Below are 19,528 nucleotides of genomic sequence, written 5' to 3'. Positions count from 1 at the left end.
TAACGTAACTCTCACTCTTAATTTTGTGAAAAACTTATTTTGCTATCTTGATGAGTAGAAGATGGATAAGTTTTTCTGAATTTTATCAATTTACGAACTTACATTTTAGGATATTCTGAAGAAATTAACTTTATTCCCTAATTTTCAAGTCTAAAGTTTATCATATAATGGCTGCCCTACTTATCATCCTTTTTGTTTGGTCATTTCTTATCTTACCTAGTTTCTTGGTTAGCAACTTAAGGGAAAAAAATTTTACATTGGCAAGTCATGTTTTTTGCCCCACAGTTTAGTTACAGAAATAAAATGGCCCAAACTACATATACACATTTCTAGTTAAACTACACAGATATATTAAACCACATAAACCTCTGCCTTGATGAGAATATGTAAGCAGTTAGAAATTTTAAAATATTTTTAAAAATTTGCAACATTTCCATATAAACATTACCCTCCCCTTCCAACTATAAAGTTAAAAACAAAACACAACTGAAACCACACAATTCATCAATCACCTAATGTCCAAAATGACTCAAAGTTTCTCTGCACATCGAGAAGTGGACAATACAACAAATGCTTCAAGTACGGTTCATGCCAATCATCATTAAGAATCATAACATTATTGACAAAGTACACTTGTCCTCTGGGAGGACGCTTCAGAGAAATAATTTACAAGGAGCATGGCTGTATTATAATTTTTTAAAGGAAAAATAGTTTCTTTGGATAGAAAGAAACAGTGTAAAAAATCCCCTTTTTAAAATGCACAAATAACTCATTATCAATCTGCATTTATATAACTGCCCAAAAGAATGGGTCTGGAAAGACCATTTTCTGTACAGACACGAGTTAATCTCTGTATGAAAAGACAGCATCTGGCATGGGAACAAACAAGGGAGATACTGGTCTATTAGCACACATAGAGACTTTCTTAAGGCTGATCCAGTGACGAACCTTTGGATCCAGAAGTATTTCTTCATTTCTCTTCTTTTCAGTTGAATTTCTAGTAAAAACTTGGAAGATGAGCTGTTCTTACTTTTCATTTCTCCACTTATGGAGAAGATGGAATAATGACACCAAAAGTATTTTGGTTTTGTTCTTTTAAAAATAATTTGCTTTCTTTTGCATGCCACAGGACTGATTTCTAGTTTCAAAACAAGGGTACAACAAGAACAAAAATATCCCCCCATCCCCAACCATCTTTCACCAATACAAGAAATCCTTCTGGAAATATTAGTAAGCGACTAAACAGGAATTGAACCACTGAATCTACAAGTTAATACATAATCTGTTATGGTAGAATAACCAAGAATTTTACCCCAAAGAAAGATTTTAATTTTTTCAAATATAAAAGTGTCTAAGAGAATCATATGTGAACAAACAAAATCTCTGATTCCAGATTTTAGGATAAAGATGAATAACACACTGGCAGCTGAAGAAAGCTGAAACTCTTACTAATAAATAGATCCAAATTTCCAAATTAAGAATTTCTACATTTTCTTTTAGAAAACAGGACCAGAATTGCTTTTTGTTTTGTTTTTTTTTTTTTAAATGATGATCCTGCGGGATGCCTTTACTTCCATATTTACCTAGTATTATAACAGTAAAACAGACACAAGAATGTTGATGACAGCTCAACAATGCTGGATTCAGGACATTTACAGGTACACTTTTGTTTAAAAGTCCTACAAGTTTATTGACTAAGGCTAGACAGCAATTCATATGATCCTATTTGGTGCATTTTCTACCATGGTCCAAGATCATTACATGGATACAGCCAAGGACTGGGCCCCAACTTTCAGGAAAAAGACCACAAAGAAGAAAATCAAGGTGGCTATTTGGTCCCCCCAGTTGATAATCTGTGTCCTGGAACTGGAAAAACAAAAGGTGGAAAATACAGACTGCAACGAGTTAAAGGACTTGGAAAAAGTTGGTGGAAAGTGGCACGGTATACAAGTAAGGTCACTGGGCTTGGGATGGCAAGGGCGCTGCATTGAAAGAGCATCCACGGGACCAAGTACTTATAATGTCTGATGGTGTCATTCCCTCAATGACTTAGAATATCTGTATGCGATAATAAATAGATCAGTTATGTAATAAGGCAGTGTGTTGAATATGCGTTCGTCCTGTGGAATGAACCACCACAGAGAGATACATGATACCATACACATTCTTTGAGTTTTCTTGTGTTGTGTTTGATTTGTTTGTTTTCAAGGCTATCCAGGCTAACTCTTCCCGGGGATTTCCTTGGAGAGAAGAGTGGTCCGCTGAGGCTGGTTTGCTTTAACCTCTCCTTTATCAAGAGATGATGACTGGCTTTAAAGAAAAATAAAGCTGAAGGTTGTTTGATTTTTATTTTTTCCCTTTTGGTTGCATCATTCTGAGTGTTTTCATATAAACAATAACAACAAAAAATCACAACCAAAGAAAAAAAAAAACACAATAGTTTTTGATGCATCCAGTTGTTATATCCTCAGGATGTTCCAGATGTTTCCAGGTAACTCTGTAGTTTACGGACTGTGGTTTTGTCCAGCGAGCAAAGATCAAAATCAAATGTTGTGTTTGTGATATGAAAGTGTCCAGTTTCTTCTATAAGGTTCACGATCTAGAGGAGTGAAGAAGAGAAAGTTTGGGCAATAAGCAGCAAACATCAAAAGGCAAAGAGAGAGTAATAGAGGGGCGATCAAATATGGAATCAAGTGATAAATATGCGTATTTATAGCAACAAGGTCCCATACCATGAATAGCATTAAATTGTCTCAGTCAACTTGATAAGTCAAAGGTATATTAAGCCTTAGAAATTCCCAGTGAGAACTTGTCTTGCTTTTCATACCCTTTAAACTCATTCCTGCTTTCAAGTCGTGAACAGAATATTTAACTGTGAGTGAGCAGTTAGGGGGAGATAACATTTCAAGACCCCTTTAAAAATTAGTTACTGACTCAACAGACAGTGATTATACTTAATAAACATAAGAAAAATCCAGCCTAGAAATAACAAAACTACTTTTACTTCAGTACAAACACATACACACACCCCGTATATAAAATCATTTTCCTTTATCATTATACAATTGTTAATAATTTGGAAAACCTCATTTCTTCTTGTATTGGCTCCAACTTTCAGAAAAATGTTAAATGACAGAGGTGATGGTTACTGTTTTAGGTGGGGAGGGAGTCAGAAGAAAACTTTACTTGCTTAAACCATTAGACTCAAAGTTCTGTTACATGCATCAAGAAATTCTTAGAAGGGGTATACCCAATTGTGGTTAAAGTGCTACATTTATGTAAAAATTTATCCAACAAGATCTTATTAACACTAAAAGATCTAAAATGGACACTCATTTGTTTTGTTAGTTATTAGTAATAGAACTTTCAGCAAGTCATCCATACATATCCACATACATACAGAACCACAAACACACAGCTATGCTCAATCATATACTTACTATATAATTAACATCGATTGAACTAAGACTATGTATTTTCTGGAATACATTTTTAGTTTTGCCATTTTATGCAAAAATACTATGGATCTAGTGAAAAATGTGTAAATTTTGGGATGGAAACAAGTAGTCTCTTCAGAGCTATTATAATTTCAAATTTATACAATGGAAATAACAAGCTGACCAGAATTTGACTCCTTCCCCCAGCCAGCTGCCCAGTAGGTACTTGACAAAGCATTTAGAATAGAGTTCTAGATTTGGCATATCAAGTTCTGACTCTGCTCACTCTTTCAATGGTATTAGAACATCATAACCTTTGAGCCTCAGTTTCCTCATCTGGAAAATGGGAGTAACGCTACCTATTCTACTTGTGCAAGTTTGGGCAGATGATCAAATAAGATATCATAAGCAAAGCTTTTTATAAATGGTAAATTGCTACCTAAGTCAGGATAACATGATTATGATTACCTTATAAACTGATCCTTAATTATCTGGGAGGTAACTAAACTGCACATGAATTACAGACCTGATGCTTTTCCTCCTGCCCCAATGAGTGTTAGCCATTCCATTAGCACTAAAATAACTAAGGCAAGAAAATGCAGAAACAAACTCAGAAAGGCCTGCTTGAATAAAAAAAAAATTGTAACTAATTCTTTTAAGAAAACAGTTTTCCATGACCCAATATAGCTGTTCCCTAATTATTTAACAGCAAATAGAAAACTGGGCAATAAAAAAATCCCTTCTAGAGAAAAGCTGCTTAATTTTAAAGCATATAAACACTTTTGCCTACTAGAAACTTGAGCCCGGGCATTTCTCATGCATTGTGCTATCTTGCAGATCTCCAGTATTTCCATCACCAACCCCTACTTCCTCTATGCGCATGCTGTGCCCGGCCTGCAGCCACACATGCACAATGATATAAAGGGGATCTGATAAATCTAACTAAATGAGCCCCACATTTTTATGGGAGCCCATAAGAATACATCAAGGTAGATGCAGACAAACAGCCTTAATGTAGTAGCAGTGGCAGCAGTTGGGGAGTTGGGAATTATTTGCCAAAGGGAACAGCATTAATGATTTGAATTATTAGAGCATGTGCCCACATCCTCATTTAAGTAAGGGCTCCATAAAGAAAAATAAGTGTGCATTCCTTTCCAGGAATCCCGATAGTCAGATCAGAAACAACGTTAACATGCTTTATTCCATTGACACAGGCCACAAAGCCTGAACATACCCCACGAGTGCCTGAAGAACTCCACTCTGCCTTTCTACAGGAATACCCTCTTTGCTGATGCAGTGTGGCTTGACCTTGATGTCATTTTCTGCATCATAGTACAATAATTAATGTATGTCCAAAATAATAATAATAGTAGATAGAGTGACTGCAGATAAGAAAAACAGGCAATCGGGTACATATGGGTAGTGGAAAAGGAAGAGTGTGTAAACTGCTTAACTCATTCTTCAGATGACGGTTTTTGTGAAAACATTCATGATGGGTTATTTCCTGCCACATCAGCCTTTCAAGGGGTACTACGCAGGCTGTTGGATGTCTCATTCTGCTTTAAACAGGGTGAGATCCACTTGTCAGATCTGTGGCTCCCTTCCCCAATTTTTAATTATACAAAGGTAAATGCACTGATTTTAGTCTGATTATAGTTTCAAAAACCAGGGTTCTTTCCATGTGAAGCAGCCTCTTCTCTGTGTGAGAAGTAATGAACAGGCTTTACTTTAACTGCTTCTCTATGGAGTAGAGCCAGGTCTGGGATAACATAGGTCTTCCCATAGAATGGCCTCTACTATGGTCTGGAAAGCGCTGACTCCCACTGCATAAAAATGTGTGCCCTACCCTTGGTTAAGGGGTAGGCCATCAGGCTCAAATCTACAAGGGGTGCTGATATATGACAAGTTATTTCCCAGGATGGAGAACATCATTTTCAGCAGAACACTTCTCAGGGAGGCTTCTCTGGGTTCTTAGAAGGAATATTCTAATATGCCACGGATTCCCCATTCCCTGCAGACAATTCGAAAAGAATGATGGCTGGATTCTAAATTGCTAAACTAAGCAATTTAGTTTCCTCTAAGGAAACCTGGTTTCCCACAGAATTTTCTTCTCCCAAACGTGGATGCAAATCCAGGCTTAGAGCGAATTGCTGGGGATGTTAGATGTGTTCAATGTCACTTTCTAAATAAATGTGGAACATGTGGTTTAAAGAGGAATCAAATTATTCATCAGTCCTAGGTAATCACTTCTCTTGATCTGACTGTGTCTACTCTATTGTATTTACACCCTTTGAAAAAGTGGCTTAGGAACACAGGCTCCTTGATCCAATGCTGTCTGTTCATTAAACTAGCTGCCGAGTGCCAGGACTGCATGCCCCCAGAGTAAAACAAAGCTATTAACCACTTTTTGTGAGCCAAATAAAATCGTCAGGCCAGATTTTTGGATAGGATGCATTTAACAGGGAAGGACCTAGATGTGATCCTGGGCCCACTAGAAATTCTGCTTCAGGTGTTCAAGTCTGCACGGCAGAGAATACGTAGACTTTGTGGAATGCATTCCATGAGATGAGCAGCCCTCAAGGTGGAGAATAACATTAGTCCTCAATAGTGCTATGTTTTACAAAAGGAATTAATTAAGCAGTAAACCGTGACAGGACATGCATCATGGTATCATAATCACAAGCCTCAGCTGCATTACAAGGCAAAAGGCCAAAGACTGAGAGCTTTCAACCGGCCTGGGAATGCAATTAGGGTGAAATGCTGTGTGCCCTGGAGTGCCTTTATGCCAGGTTAAAAATTCATAGATATTACTCTCTCCCTCTAGAATACTAAAATAATCCACTTGGATGGAATTCTCCAGTAAGCCACCTTCCTTCACAATTCTTATAAGGTCAAAATAAAGGACAACATTAAATTGGGAATGCCAATGACACCCCAAGGTAAGATCTGCCCAATGGCCTAGTATCCTTGACTCACTGGCAAGGCTTTCTTTGTGAAGATGTCCCAACCCTGCACAAACATCTGTCCCACCTCCTATGAGACTTACTATTTGGGCCCAGCTTGGGTATAAATAACTTCGTTGGACAATTGCTCCACAGTGCCTCGGAGCTGGTGTTTGGGAAGAGATGAGAAAGATCATGCAACAGATCTGCAATTAGCATTATGCCAGCCCCAAATATTTGGTAAGTGACAGGTAAAACAACGTTTGGTTCTTCAAAAGAGGCCTAAGAAGAATATTAGCAAAGTACTAGACCACCACTTATGGTAGGCCACTCAAGTCCTGCTTCCTTACCCATACTAATTAAAAAGAAACTGCAAGAAATGCAACTTATCTGCAATTAAGAATCATAGGTCTATAGTCTTTTGTTCAAATCTAAAACTCTACAAGGGTTAAAAAGCTTATCAGGCCAGTCAGGAAACTTGGCAAGTTTGAGATTATGTATTTAGAGATGTAAGCAAAAATGTACACAGAATATAAATGTGACCCCCAGCCACTAAATGTTTAAACACACACACACACACACACACACACACACACACACACACACAGCTGGGGTAGATTAAATATTAATGTCAAGTCATTTGAAAGTAGTAAAACAAAAAAAAGAAATTCAAACAGTGAAACAATCTACATATCTGCCCTGGAATTTAGAACACACATTCTACTCTTTGGGTGTTAAAAAAATTACCAATAGCTGCAACAGAGGCATACATCATTAACTGGATGAAAATGAAAAACCATCCTTCTTATTTTATTAAAACATCAAACTGTATTAATTGAAGTTTCCCCAATTTACAAGTATTCCACTACAAGTATTCCACAGTTGAGTTCATAATAATAGAATGTATGTTGTACAAGATAAGGGAAATGAAGAAAATATTTACTTTCCTTAGAATATCACTGGCAAAGGTTACTAAATTGAATCACAAATGTTTACAACACTTAACTCAAATTCTTATCACCGTTTTCCCATGAAACCAGAAGCCTGGCCCCAAAGGTTTTTGCATTCCTACTGTCCCCTCCCTCAGCCCACATTACACCAGCCAGCTGAGGGATCACTACAATCCAGCATCACTTCCCAAACTGCCCAGATCTCATCATCCACAGCACTAGAGGAGGGAGAATAATTGCCATAGAGCTCCAACGCAGACTTCTAGGTGGCCTCAGAAATGAGAACCCTTCCCAAATACATCTATAGGTGGCATTCGCCAGATTCTGATAGTGTGGGGCTGCAGTGGCCTCCAGGTGCTATCACACTACTGCAGGACAAACCAAGTCTTGATGTTTCTGGAAAGGGTTGTGCTAAAAAGCATTTCTCACCTGCTGCAGAATGTGTCTTTCCCTCAGCGTCATTAACCTTCTGTGAAGCTCTACCAGTTCATCTAGGTATGCCTGAAAGAGAAGAATGTCCCCCAAAAGGACAAGCACTTTAAAAGTAGTTCAAAATAAATGAATATGTAAGTAAAACAACATAAACAGCAGCAGTTGGAGGTTCTCATTACACCACTCTAGCCCAGGCTGCGTGCACTCAGTGCCCAAAGGCCTCTGCAGACCAAGCCAGTCTCAGAGCAGCCATTACCTTTATCACGCCAACTTTAAAAAGGGAGTTGGAGGGAATTCTTGGACTTAATTGCTCTTATGAAGATTCAAGTCAGTAGACTCACTTTCCTCCAACATCTCTACAAAAGGTAGGGAAATTCAATGCTAAATTGTGAGCTTAAACATGTTAACAAAGGCTACTTTCATTTTTTTTCTCCATTCTTGAATTTCAGAAGGTTTCTAAGAGAAAAAAAATTCTAAGTTTGAATACGGAAACAACAATGTACATTACCAATTAAGTCAGGGCAATTTTGTGGGGGTTTTCCTGTTCGTTTTGCTTTTGTTTTAAAAAGGCTTCCTGGTCATACCAAACATTGCAGTAAGCAATGCCAGCAAGTGACAGAAGAACAGAAGGATGTATTATGAAAAACAGGGATCACTAATTGTCATCTGATTTGTGAAGAGCTCCCCTGAAAGGGGAGAGGGGGTACCTCTCTTTCCACATGCTCAGACTCACGAGTCTTTGTTAGCATAATTGCATGGGTGCCCCCAGCACCATTTGCAATAAAGGCAAATGAAAGATTCGTGAAGCATTACAGAGGTCTGCCTTGGCCCTACAAAGCAGGGTTAGGGCCCTGTCCAAACCAGGTAACTTAACCCCATTAGGTCTTGTAGTCAGATTTCAGAAGCATGATGCACACTCTGGGAAAGCAAACTGCACTAGCATCAGATGTCTTGCTCATCTACATCTGAGATTCCTTAACCTGCTACCTCTACCACAATTCTCTTACTTTCCAATTCAATATGCCTGAAATCCCTTGGCAATGTAGGCAACACAGCATATGACAGATAAGGCCAAGCTTAATACTGAAGATATAAACAACACATGGAAAACATACTACAAAGCACTGGGACTCAATACTCATCATTTGGGCATCTTGGGCACTTTGATAAAGAAAATGAAAGGAGAACCAGCAAGGATGATCAAGGGGAACACAAAGAAACAGAAGGCTTGTCAGTGTTGGAGCTCTGCTAGTAACAGACTGGAAACCTACCTTGTCACATTCACCATTCTTTATTTGCTTATCTGATTTGCTTTGCTTTATTGGACTTTTGACTTCAAGAATCTAGGGATCAAAGAGAACACTGTGTTAAATTTTATTTCAAACATCTCTTAGCTAACCAGCCACATAAACAAAGGCACTCACTGAATGAAATGTACAGTAACATTTACTTTCCAAATAGCATTTCTTTTCTATACATTTTCCTTCTTCTCTCTAATCTTATTTTCCTTGGAAAATAAATTACTTAGATCTGAAATGCTGAGTCAGAGGAGTAGAACTAAAAAAAACAGTTGATGATAAGGAAATTGATCTAAGCTTCCAAGGCTGCTTCTCTTTTGCGACAACACTCTCACCATATGTATAGCAGCTGAGTTATACTGAGATTATAGTTCCCTCTGGCAAGAATTTTTTTCCTATTCATTCTGCTGTTTCAGCATGACTACTAGTGCTCAGTATGCTAGGGATGATAAAAACAAATACTCAAATGCCCTTTTTAGTACCTAACTTTCACATTCTAAAATTACTCACATGCACAAAACTGATGCAGCTTTGGAAATGAAGATGGCCATGAGTTATACTAGTTGCTCCCAATTTGGGATCCTCCAACTCAAGAAATAAAGAGATAGGACTATCTTCTGTGTTTTAAGAAATGATATGTTTACCCTTGGTAAAACACCAAGTGCTTTCCCTTTTATCTAGACTGATTACAACTTAAGTTATGAATAGTTTTACGTACTGTATAGAAGCTTTGGTGGGAAGCTATGTTTCTATTTAATAAAAAGGAGAAGCAAATTATTATTTAATAAATGCAGCTGATTTCTTCGACAGCATCTTCAAAACTGAGGATTAAAAGGTAAGTATTTTAAATGGCCCTCACTTGAAAAAGCTTGAAACCACTAAATTTATAAATGATGAGTGCTTACAAATGTGTGTAAACACAAAAAGCAAAGTAATTTGTATTTTCCATTATAACTCATTAAGAAGTGAGTTGTTATAATTGGGGACTAATATTAAAGGAGGAAAATACCAAATAAAGGACCTACTTTATCTTAAGAAGTTTTATATTCCTACTGTTCTCTTTACCCTTCTCTGCCCTAACTTAGTAACAGTTCTGTCCACGAGTTTACTACATTCCATAACATAAAGATTTTAAGAATAAGTCCACTTTTAATCTGTAACGGCAAGAGCAACTGATTAGGCTCAGAAGCCCAAGTTCAAGTCTCAGCCTTATCATTTAATATTTTCGGACTGCAAAGGATGAAATGGGAGAAATGAACAAGATAACACCCAGATTCCCATTCAGTTTTAACATTTTATACTACTAATAAACATTTTATTGGATGAGGATAGGAATATGACATCCCGGAAAAGACCAAATACTCCTGAAAGGGCAAATTTTATTTTAATTGAGAATAATGCATGGGTAAAAGTGTCTTTCTAACAGTCTTTCCTGAGAATCATGCTTTTTTCATCATTTTACTATGAAGATAACCAAAAGACTAATTTGACCAGGCTAACTTAAAATACAATACTTTTGGCAACACAGGGAAATTACTTATTAGCAGAGGCAAGGCAATCATTTTTAACATGCTCCACTGTAAAGGAAACCAAATACTCCACTACATTCAGAATGTCCTCCTCCATTGTTGTTGGAAGTGAGACCTCAAGGGAAAAATCAGCGCTGAGACCTAAGAGTAACTAGGTCAGTAGATGGCACTCCTCGCCAACTCAGATACTGGGCTGGGCATGCAGAGACAATCCGCTGAGATTTCAGGCAAGAAAGAAAAAAAAAGTCCCTGCCTGCTTGCCTTGTGCATTACAGAACTGAATTTTGTTCCCATCATATCCCGCTGCCTCCCACGATCCCCTCCTCCAACTCCTATACTCTGGGTGTTGAAGTGACTTGAGGACGCTGTATTTGCAATAGAACTTTGCTAACTAGGTTTAGAGAGTTCTGCCACCTTTTCTTCAAAGCAGAAAATAGAACATTTGGACGCTTAAGTCCCACCCCGCACATTCCATAAGTGCTACAGCACAGAAGGCCAAAATACATTGAAATCCTAGTTTCTTTCTTCTGAAGCTGCAGTGGCAGGAACAAAAGCTCTGGGTGTCAGTGACCCGCCTCAAGTTACTGAGTGGCTGCCCAGAGAGGGCTCAGTTAATCTTCCTTCTTTGATCTCTCTCTGCTCCAAAATAAACAGCTTTGTCAAAACCTCATTCTGAGAGAGCTGAGCCCTGCTGAAGACAATTGTTTTATTTATGATCATTTCTTATCTTTAGGGAAACAACTCCAGAATAAAAAAGTACAACACCTTGTCTTCCACAGGCTTATTTTAAACCAGTTTAACTGGATAGACTCTTTTTAATTTCATTCAACATGCCTTGCAGGCTGATAGGTGATTTATGATATTCTGAATATTAACTCGGGTCCAATGGATCACTTCCTTCCTTCAAGTCCTTTCTCCCCTCCTTCCCTGCCAAGCTTTTGGCTAAAAAAGATGTGGTATTTTGTTTTTGTTTGAACTTCACATATGGGAGGTTTGGAGTGAAAAAACCATCTCTGGTTGAAATGATGCAACACTCTTTATTATTCCCTATTAAACTGTACTGAGAGAAGCAGAGCCACCCAGACTGCCTAGCTACACCATTTATAGATACAGCAGTCTCTGAAAATAGAAGAATTGTGGTTTAGTAGCACTTTTGTCTTTAATCTGAGAAAATGTCTTGACAAACTTTCAAGATTATATTTTTCTGTAACCCTTTATGAAGAATGACAACTCAGTTATTCACAGATGGAATCTCTACTGATAGATCTTTCATGCTAATGACAGTAGCTCCCAACAATACTCAGGTTAATTACTTGCTTGGTTGACGTGCAACTCTATGTTCACTTTTATTCAGTATGAAAATGTTTGACTCCATTAGTACTTCCCCTCTTCTCCAGTCCTGGAAGATCTGAGAAAAGGCAATGGACAATTCAGCTTTGCCTGGTACTTTACCAAACTCAGAGATCATTCTCAATTCATAGAGAGAGAACAGGAGAGGGGTATGGAAGAAGGAAACTCAGAGTGTTCCCATTTTGGAGTTAGTCCTTCCAAGTATGTTCTCAACTCTTTATTTAGTGTGAAAATTCAGATTCATACTTTCTCTATCCCTGTCTCTCTCCACCTACTTTTCTCCCTCCCTCCTGCACACATACACACACATTCAAATACGACTAAAAAGTCATTCCAGAGTGAAATTTAGTTGACTTCTAGATTTTAAAGAAATTTTTGCTCTCTTACATCATCAACTTAGAGAATTAAGATATACTAGTAATTTTTTTAAGTCCCAGAAGCTTGACTTGAAAGAGATAGCATCACATCTGACCCCAGTGCAAGTGATTTGAGGGGCTAGGAAATCAATACTAAACAAGGTTTAAGAAACCGTTTCTTGTCCTCTTGGCTCCAAGACATAGCTCTAAGGAGGCAAGCCCTCCCGTGGTATATATATTTCCAGTGGAAGCATATGAACTTTCTCACCATGCTTACAGGTGCATGGAGAAAGTGACACATAATAGAGTATTACTGGCAGACTGATGATTCATATGTGTGAAGCGACATTTGCCAAATAAACATGCCAAGGAACCAGGGGTATGCTACTTAATCAGGTAACTTTTACCCTCTCCAGATAGATGACACTATTTGTTTTTGGTTTTGTTTTGCTGGACAGGTAAAAAACAGTCTGACAAAGAGTCTAAACCTTTCCCTAAAGCCAAGGTCGGTTCAAGACTGCCCATTCAGGAAGGGCTTAAGGGAAGCCATAAGGTTTGAAGGGCATGAAGGGGCTTGTTGGAGCTGCATTCCCTAGCAAGCCCACTTTTCACTATGATTAGGAGAGATACTGAAGGAGATTAGTGAGGGGCACAAAAGCAGAGCCTAATGCCCTACACTCCTGGCCCTGCCACTGCTGTGCCCATGACGTATTGTAGCTCTCATACACCACCCACTGGATACAGAAATCAAGCTGAAATAGGCTTAAGTTGGATATAAAAATATCATTGGCCAGGAGCAGTGGCTCACACCTGTAATCCCAGCACTTTGGGAGGCCGAGGTGGGCGGATGATGAAGTCAAGAGATCGAGACCATCCTGGCCAACATGGTGAAACCCCGTCTCTACCAAAAGTACATAAATTAGTTGGGCGTGGTGGCATGCCCTTGTAGTCCCAGCTACTTGCGGGACTGAGGCAGGAGAATCACTTGAACCAAGGAGGCGGAGGTTGCAGTGAGCTAAGATTGCGCCATTGCACTCCAGCCTGGGCGACAAGAGCAAAACTCTGCCTCAAAAAAAAAAAAAAAAAAAAAAAAAAACCTCACCAAGGTTCAAATTCTATCCTAATGCTAGTTCTCACTGAAGCACAAATTTACAAAAGGATCCCAAATTATCTATTTAACCAGTCCAGTGTTCTCAGCTGATTGGCCATGATGTGTATGTCTTTCCTCTTTTTACTTTCCTCTGAAATGCTTGACTTGTGGTGGCAGGCATCTACACCAGAGGTAAAAGTCGCCTGGGCCATGAGTACGGCTGGCCCTGAAGATGGGGAAGAGCCAGGATATGGAAAAAGAAGTGAATAACTCACTGAGTAACCCATCTATAAGAGTTACTGAGGCTGGACTTTGATTTTTATGTAGGACACAAAGAAATTGCAGTTGAACTGTAACTGGTAAAATAAAGAGTACTGGTATTATTCCTACTTAACAAGAATGGATATGCATTATAGACAAACCTTATAAATGAGGAATTTTAAACTATAAGAGATCTTTGCCAGTGCTTTAAATAAAATGCAAAAAGAAAAAGTCTTCAGCTATAAACTAACATTTTACAAGTAACACAAAGACCACACATTTAAGGGCAAGACTATTTAAAATTGAAGGACACCTGTGAAACAGAGTATTTTCAGAAAAACACAGTTGTTTAGTTTTCAAGTTACTATTCATATAGTAACTTGAATTAAGCAGTTATTGTAGAGGTCATAGGAAATCTGTTGACACTAAAAGATAAGAAAAACTTATGATAATGAGAGTATCAATTCAATGCTCAATGAGGCTTTTACATTATTCATGATACTGAAAATAGTTCATTTTAGTTGGTAAAGAAAATATCCCAATTTAATTTATTTAACAAATGCTCTTTATCATAGCCTTCAAAGTTCTGCCTAGATCTTATCCAAATAGTTGTATTTTGAGTTGACTATCAAATTAATAAGCTTTCCTTTAGCTCAAGTTGTAACAATGATAATGACCATTATTTTCTCAGCATTTTATTAATTATTCCTTAAAATCCAAGTAATAATCCTTTTATCTTGGACGAGAAAACTGAGGCCAAACACCTATAATAATAAACTACCATCAACTGAGTGCCAAGTAGGGGCTGTGCACTGCCTTTTGCTCTTTACATATATTATCTGTCATCTTCCCAATAACCTAAAAGGTAGTGTTAATGTCATTTACAGATAACGAAACGAAACTGAGAATCAAAAGCTAAAAGTTAATTTCCCACCAGTAAATTACCCGTGGTAAAGAACCAGGCTTTATACTAGCCCCAAAGGTCATATTCTTCCTAATTAAGGCACCTACTTACTACTGAGGTGTAAAGTATATAGAAATCAGGAGTAAACGGTAAATTGGCAATACTTTTTGTCACCCTCTCTTATTGTACCAACTTAATTAACCCATCGGATGGAACACATTCATTTTCTCATGACACCAGAACTTCTTTTACCCTAACTATGTGTTTATTCCAAAGGCTGTGGCCTACCATCTATTTGGTAACAAGAGGAAGTTTGTTTAAAATTCAGGGATGAAAGTTTTGCATGCTTTGTAAAAATGATTACACCTAGCTCTGCAGAGTCTTGCAAAGTGCAAACCCCACAATTTACCTGGTTGTTGTTGGTTTTTAATAAGGGCGGGGGAGGTTCATGATGTAGGGGTGAAGAAGCAGAACTGCTTTCACTATCGCTGCCATCACTTAAGCTAACTCTGAAAAGAAAGAGACAAGTTATGAACATCATTACAAACAGATGATTCTTGAAATACCCATAGAAATAGGCGTGGAAAGCACAGAATCCAAACACTAACCCTTGACAAGTTCATTTTAACTCACAACTGCTAACATGTATTGGTACTTACTTTGTAACTGGAACTGTGTTAAGTGCTTTACCTGCCATTTCTCTTTTCATGATCTCCTGTTTCACAGATGAGTAAACTGAGACTTAGAAAGACTGGGTCACTCATCTAGGGTCACATAGGTAAAAATGGTGGCTCTGGAATTCAAATATAAGGTGGCTCTGGAATTCAAATACAAGCAATGTGGCCCAAAGCTAGTGCTCAGCCACTATACTTTACTGGGGTCATTTATTCATTCATCTCCCTTCTCCTGCTCTATGCACCTACTATGATCAAGCATGCTACTCAAGCTTACAGAAGATCAGCAAAATTAAGACAGTGTGTAGATTACTACCTTTATTTTCCTTTCCTCCTCTCTGTTACAGATGAAAAAGTTACAAACGTGTCTAGAATACACGCTGCAGGGGAAGAAGCAACTACATAAACGAAACTTCATAAAGAATGTGGAAAACAGCCCTGCACCACTGACAGCACAGAGTGACATCTAAGGATTGAACATGTGGAGCCCGGCGTGCTAGAACCACTACCAATCATTTCTACTGTGTCATTATTCAAGGCTGTCTCCAGTTCTCAACACTGATACAACAATTCATTGGAAATACGCTACAACAACACAAAGAAATGGTATGTTTGGAATAACTGCTTTGGAAAACTACAATGATATCTTTTAAAAATTAAACAATAAAGACAATACACACCACCTCCTCCCCATTTTTTCAGAAGAAAATGGGATTTTCTTTTATCCACAATAGGAGAGATTTCTCTATTCTACCGTGCTGAATGTAGTCCTCCCTCAGAGATGTCCTCTTTCAGTGTTTGCTCCCCATCTCTCCGGTTATATAGTACCTAATGTAATATGCTTCTCAGAAACAGTAACTGTTTTAGAAATCAGGATAGTTTTTCTTTCACTCTGAATAGGCAATCACATTCTAGCTCTATAACGTATTCAGACAGACAAGATACAAGATAGGAAATGAAAAGGATACACTGGGACATCCTTTTAGCAAAAACTGATAGGACGTGTTTTTCTTAACTAAATTACATTAATGAAGTGTTCAGTTGAAGCGCTGTTTTAAAATGCTTCTTGAGTGAAGTGGAAGGCTGAGTATTTAAACTGATTAAACAGTTGAGACTTCACAAGTGCAGTGAAGATCAAGTGTCACACTGGCGCTGCCATGCTAACACAGCACATGTCAGGCAGGGAACAAGAAAAGCAGCCCCCACAATGTATATCTATATCAGATGACTCACAAGCCTATATGATGACCACATGGACTCAGGGGTTGGAGCAATAAGTAGTGGGCAGCAACTAATCACAGAATATCCAGATCTTCTAAACAACAACTTGGGAAATCATCTAAATAAGTCACGCAGTTTTCATCAGCTAAATTTGAGAGCAGCCAGTGGTCAGGATTTTGGTTGGTATAAGTAAGCTACTTTAATTTTCAGTCATTTTGAGGTCTTTTTTCCTCTACTAGTTTCCTTTTATCAGACAAAAGACTTCTAAAGGGAAATGTTATAAGGCCATGGTCATATTAAAGAGGTTATATTCTCCTATTTAAAAGGAATGCTGACAGGTAAGTCTGAGAGACAAGGAGAGAAACAGGGGTTGAATACGACCATAAAAAACAGTCACTGAGATATCTGATGGGGCACACACCCTAAGGAGGCTCTTTTCAGAGGACAAAGCATTGGCAATTAGGAATCATCGTCTCTCTAGCTTGGGTTAAGACTGCATTTTTTTTTTTTTATCTTAGAGTCTTCCACACAGTAATGGATAATAGGGAAAGATTTAATGCAATATATTATAAATATAATTGGATTTTAAGTTCAAGTAGATTGTATTTTTTCCACTCAAGAAAAATTAAAGTAAGCATGCCTATTTGTTTTCCTCATGATAAAGAAATAAAATCCTCAGGGCAATTTCAAGTTGACTATTAATTATAAGTCACATGAACTACCATCTTATAACATGGACTTACGCCTCTCAGCATTAAAGCTACTTAAGGCACCTAATTGTCAGCACACTTAAAAGGAATTTATTTTTTGGAAAACACATAGGTGATTCTAGTTTTAATTAGGTCACACACATAATTCACTAGAGCCAATTATGTATTTCTAACTACCATCAGCAAACACATTTCTTTAAATTCTGAGACTATCTCCAGCAGTCGATCGACACAAACTCTTCAAATGAAAACAGACTTTAGTTCAACAGTCAGTCATGCCACTTGGCATACATTTCCAAGGACAAGGACATCTAATGTGACTTTTTCCTATAAAATTTTTAGAGGAAAAGTCTCTTTCTGAGAAAAAGGAGAAATAGTTCCCTGTAAAGCAGGTGTAGGCATGCCAAGGAGACCTTGCATCAAATGAATGTGACCATCTACTGCCGTTTTTGGTGTTTTACACCTTTGCTGTGATCATCCCAGCAGGGCTTGTGAAAGAGTCTGACTTCATCACAGGCAACCCCTTTCCTTCCAAGACACTCACCTGCGACTTCGGCTGCCTCCTCTATTTACAGGTCTCTCCATTTCAGAGTCATTGTCGTTATCCTCCACTTCATCAGATTCCTCCTCATTGTCATCGGAATGCAGATCTTTCATTATAGACCTCAAAGGACCTGAGTAATGACAATGAACCACAGACAATCAAACATATACTCAAACACACTTAGTCATATTAGAAACAGGGGGGTGCTTACCAGCACTGAAGACTTGTTAAAAATAATCATAACATATATTTATACAATTTACAAGGCAAATTTGGTATAGTTTCTAAAATGCAATCTCTGGCAAAACACTATTGTTTTCATAAGATTCCCAAAATGTTCACTAAAGAATCTCTGTTTTCTAGGATTTTTTTTCTATATATTTTCTTCCCTAAGAAAATTATACATAAAAGAAGAAGAAAATCTATTAGTAAATTGAATGTTTTGTTAGGTTAATCCATGTATTGAAAAGTTGAGATTAATAAATCACTGTGGTTGTAACTTGTTCTTGGCAATGCAGCCTTTGTGTGGTAGTTTTTGATCTATTAAGGTTTAGCTGTTCTTTTTATTTCAAGGTCAATTTCAGGTCAAGCAAGCATTTCAGTCAAGTTCAGATTATAAAGTATTTCAATTCCATGGTGTAATATCCTACCTCTGATCTTCATATTGATCTTGGACACAAGGTCTTGTCGCAGCAATTTTAAGCAGCCAATTTTCATTTTACTTTTTAAGAAATTACTGGCACAATACCAGCAAGTATAAAAATAAATAAGACCATGTAATAAAGCAGGTACACAGAAAATCAGGACAGTATCCAGTATCAGACAGGAAAAGAAAAAAAAATCGAACTCTAATTTTATTCTAGAACAGGACAGAAATGAAAATACACACACACAAACACAAACTAGTGTGGCTTATTTTCACTTTACTAGGCTAAATGTGACCAAAAAATAGGTAGTTTTAATCTTAACAGAAGAGATTATAAAGACAATGAAGAAAGAGAGACACTTTCATTCTGGAATAGGCAATTCCTAAAGTCTCATCTATGACAGGGGTATCTAAGCTATTACTATCTTGACTCCTTACAATCTCACATTCTGCAAAACCCAAATTTTTCTACTTTTGTTGTGGGCTTATTTCTTTGGAAGTCAGTGAAACAAGACCTCTGAATAGCCAAAACGATTACTGTCTTTTTATTTTATTTTTTTCCTGGAAGCTTAGCCTTAGTCCAAACACATACAACAATTTAATCCTTTTCAAAACATTCAAGGCCATCAGGAATTCAGTGTGGTCAGTGAAAAAGGTAATGTTCAATACTATGCTAAAACACAAATTCTACTTTGATACCTATGCATTTTTCATGTAGAAAACAGTGTACATTTGAAGATTTTCCACATACACAAAAATGGAAAATTATTTAAATATTCTAGTTTAAATGTCTTTGTTCTGAATTCAAGTTAACACTTGATCATGAGTAAATAAAAATATATATTTAAAAGACAGCCAATTAGTATTGCTTTAAAAAAAGACTATTAACATGCAGAAAAAAATATGTCCAGGAGGAAAAATGAAAACCTATTTCCCTATGTCAAAGCCTCTTAAAGCTTTTACTATGGTATTTCCTTTGGGAACTCCCTGGGATGGGCTGTGTCTATAATCCTTTTGCAGCAATGAGAATCTGATGGCAGGGACTGGAAAAAGGGGAATTTCTAGAGCCTTGCCTTGCACTCAGAACAATACTCAACTGCATTCCTAAGGGAAATAAATACAACTGCATAAAAGCCTAGTTATGATTCAAATAATAAAACAGTATAAGATAGGTGATAAATCAA

General features: G+C 37.5%; 1 protein-coding gene across 1 annotated transcript in view; it reads right to left on the bottom strand.

The window, feature by feature from the left end:
* Window positions 1-1,080: 1,080 nt before the first annotated feature.
* Window positions 1,081-19,528, bottom strand: part of MLLT3 (MLLT3 super elongation complex subunit) — a 68,115-nt gene continuing 49,667 nt past the window's right edge. Inside the window, exons 3-7 of the mRNA XM_017886726.1 lie at window positions 17,699-17,828; window positions 14,959-15,058; window positions 9,033-9,104; window positions 7,759-7,830; window positions 1,081-2,599 (exon numbers count right to left, since the gene is read on the bottom strand). Of these exons, the coding sequence (XP_017742215.1) occupies window positions 2,468-2,599; window positions 7,759-7,830; window positions 9,033-9,104; window positions 14,959-15,058; window positions 17,699-17,828 (506 nt within the window). The 3' untranslated portion in view covers window positions 1,081-2,467. The remainder of the gene's footprint in view (window positions 2,600-7,758; window positions 7,831-9,032; window positions 9,105-14,958; window positions 15,059-17,698; window positions 17,829-19,528) is intronic.

Source organism: Rhinopithecus bieti, unplaced genomic scaffold (assembly GCF_001698545.2).
Source record: "Rhinopithecus bieti isolate Rb0 unplaced genomic scaffold, ASM169854v2 scaffold_15368, whole genome shotgun sequence".
NCBI lineage: Eukaryota > Metazoa > Chordata > Mammalia > Primates > Cercopithecidae > Rhinopithecus > Rhinopithecus bieti.
The sequence above is the reverse complement of the archived record's forward strand: the minus strand, read 5'-3'. Positions and strand labels throughout refer to the sequence as shown.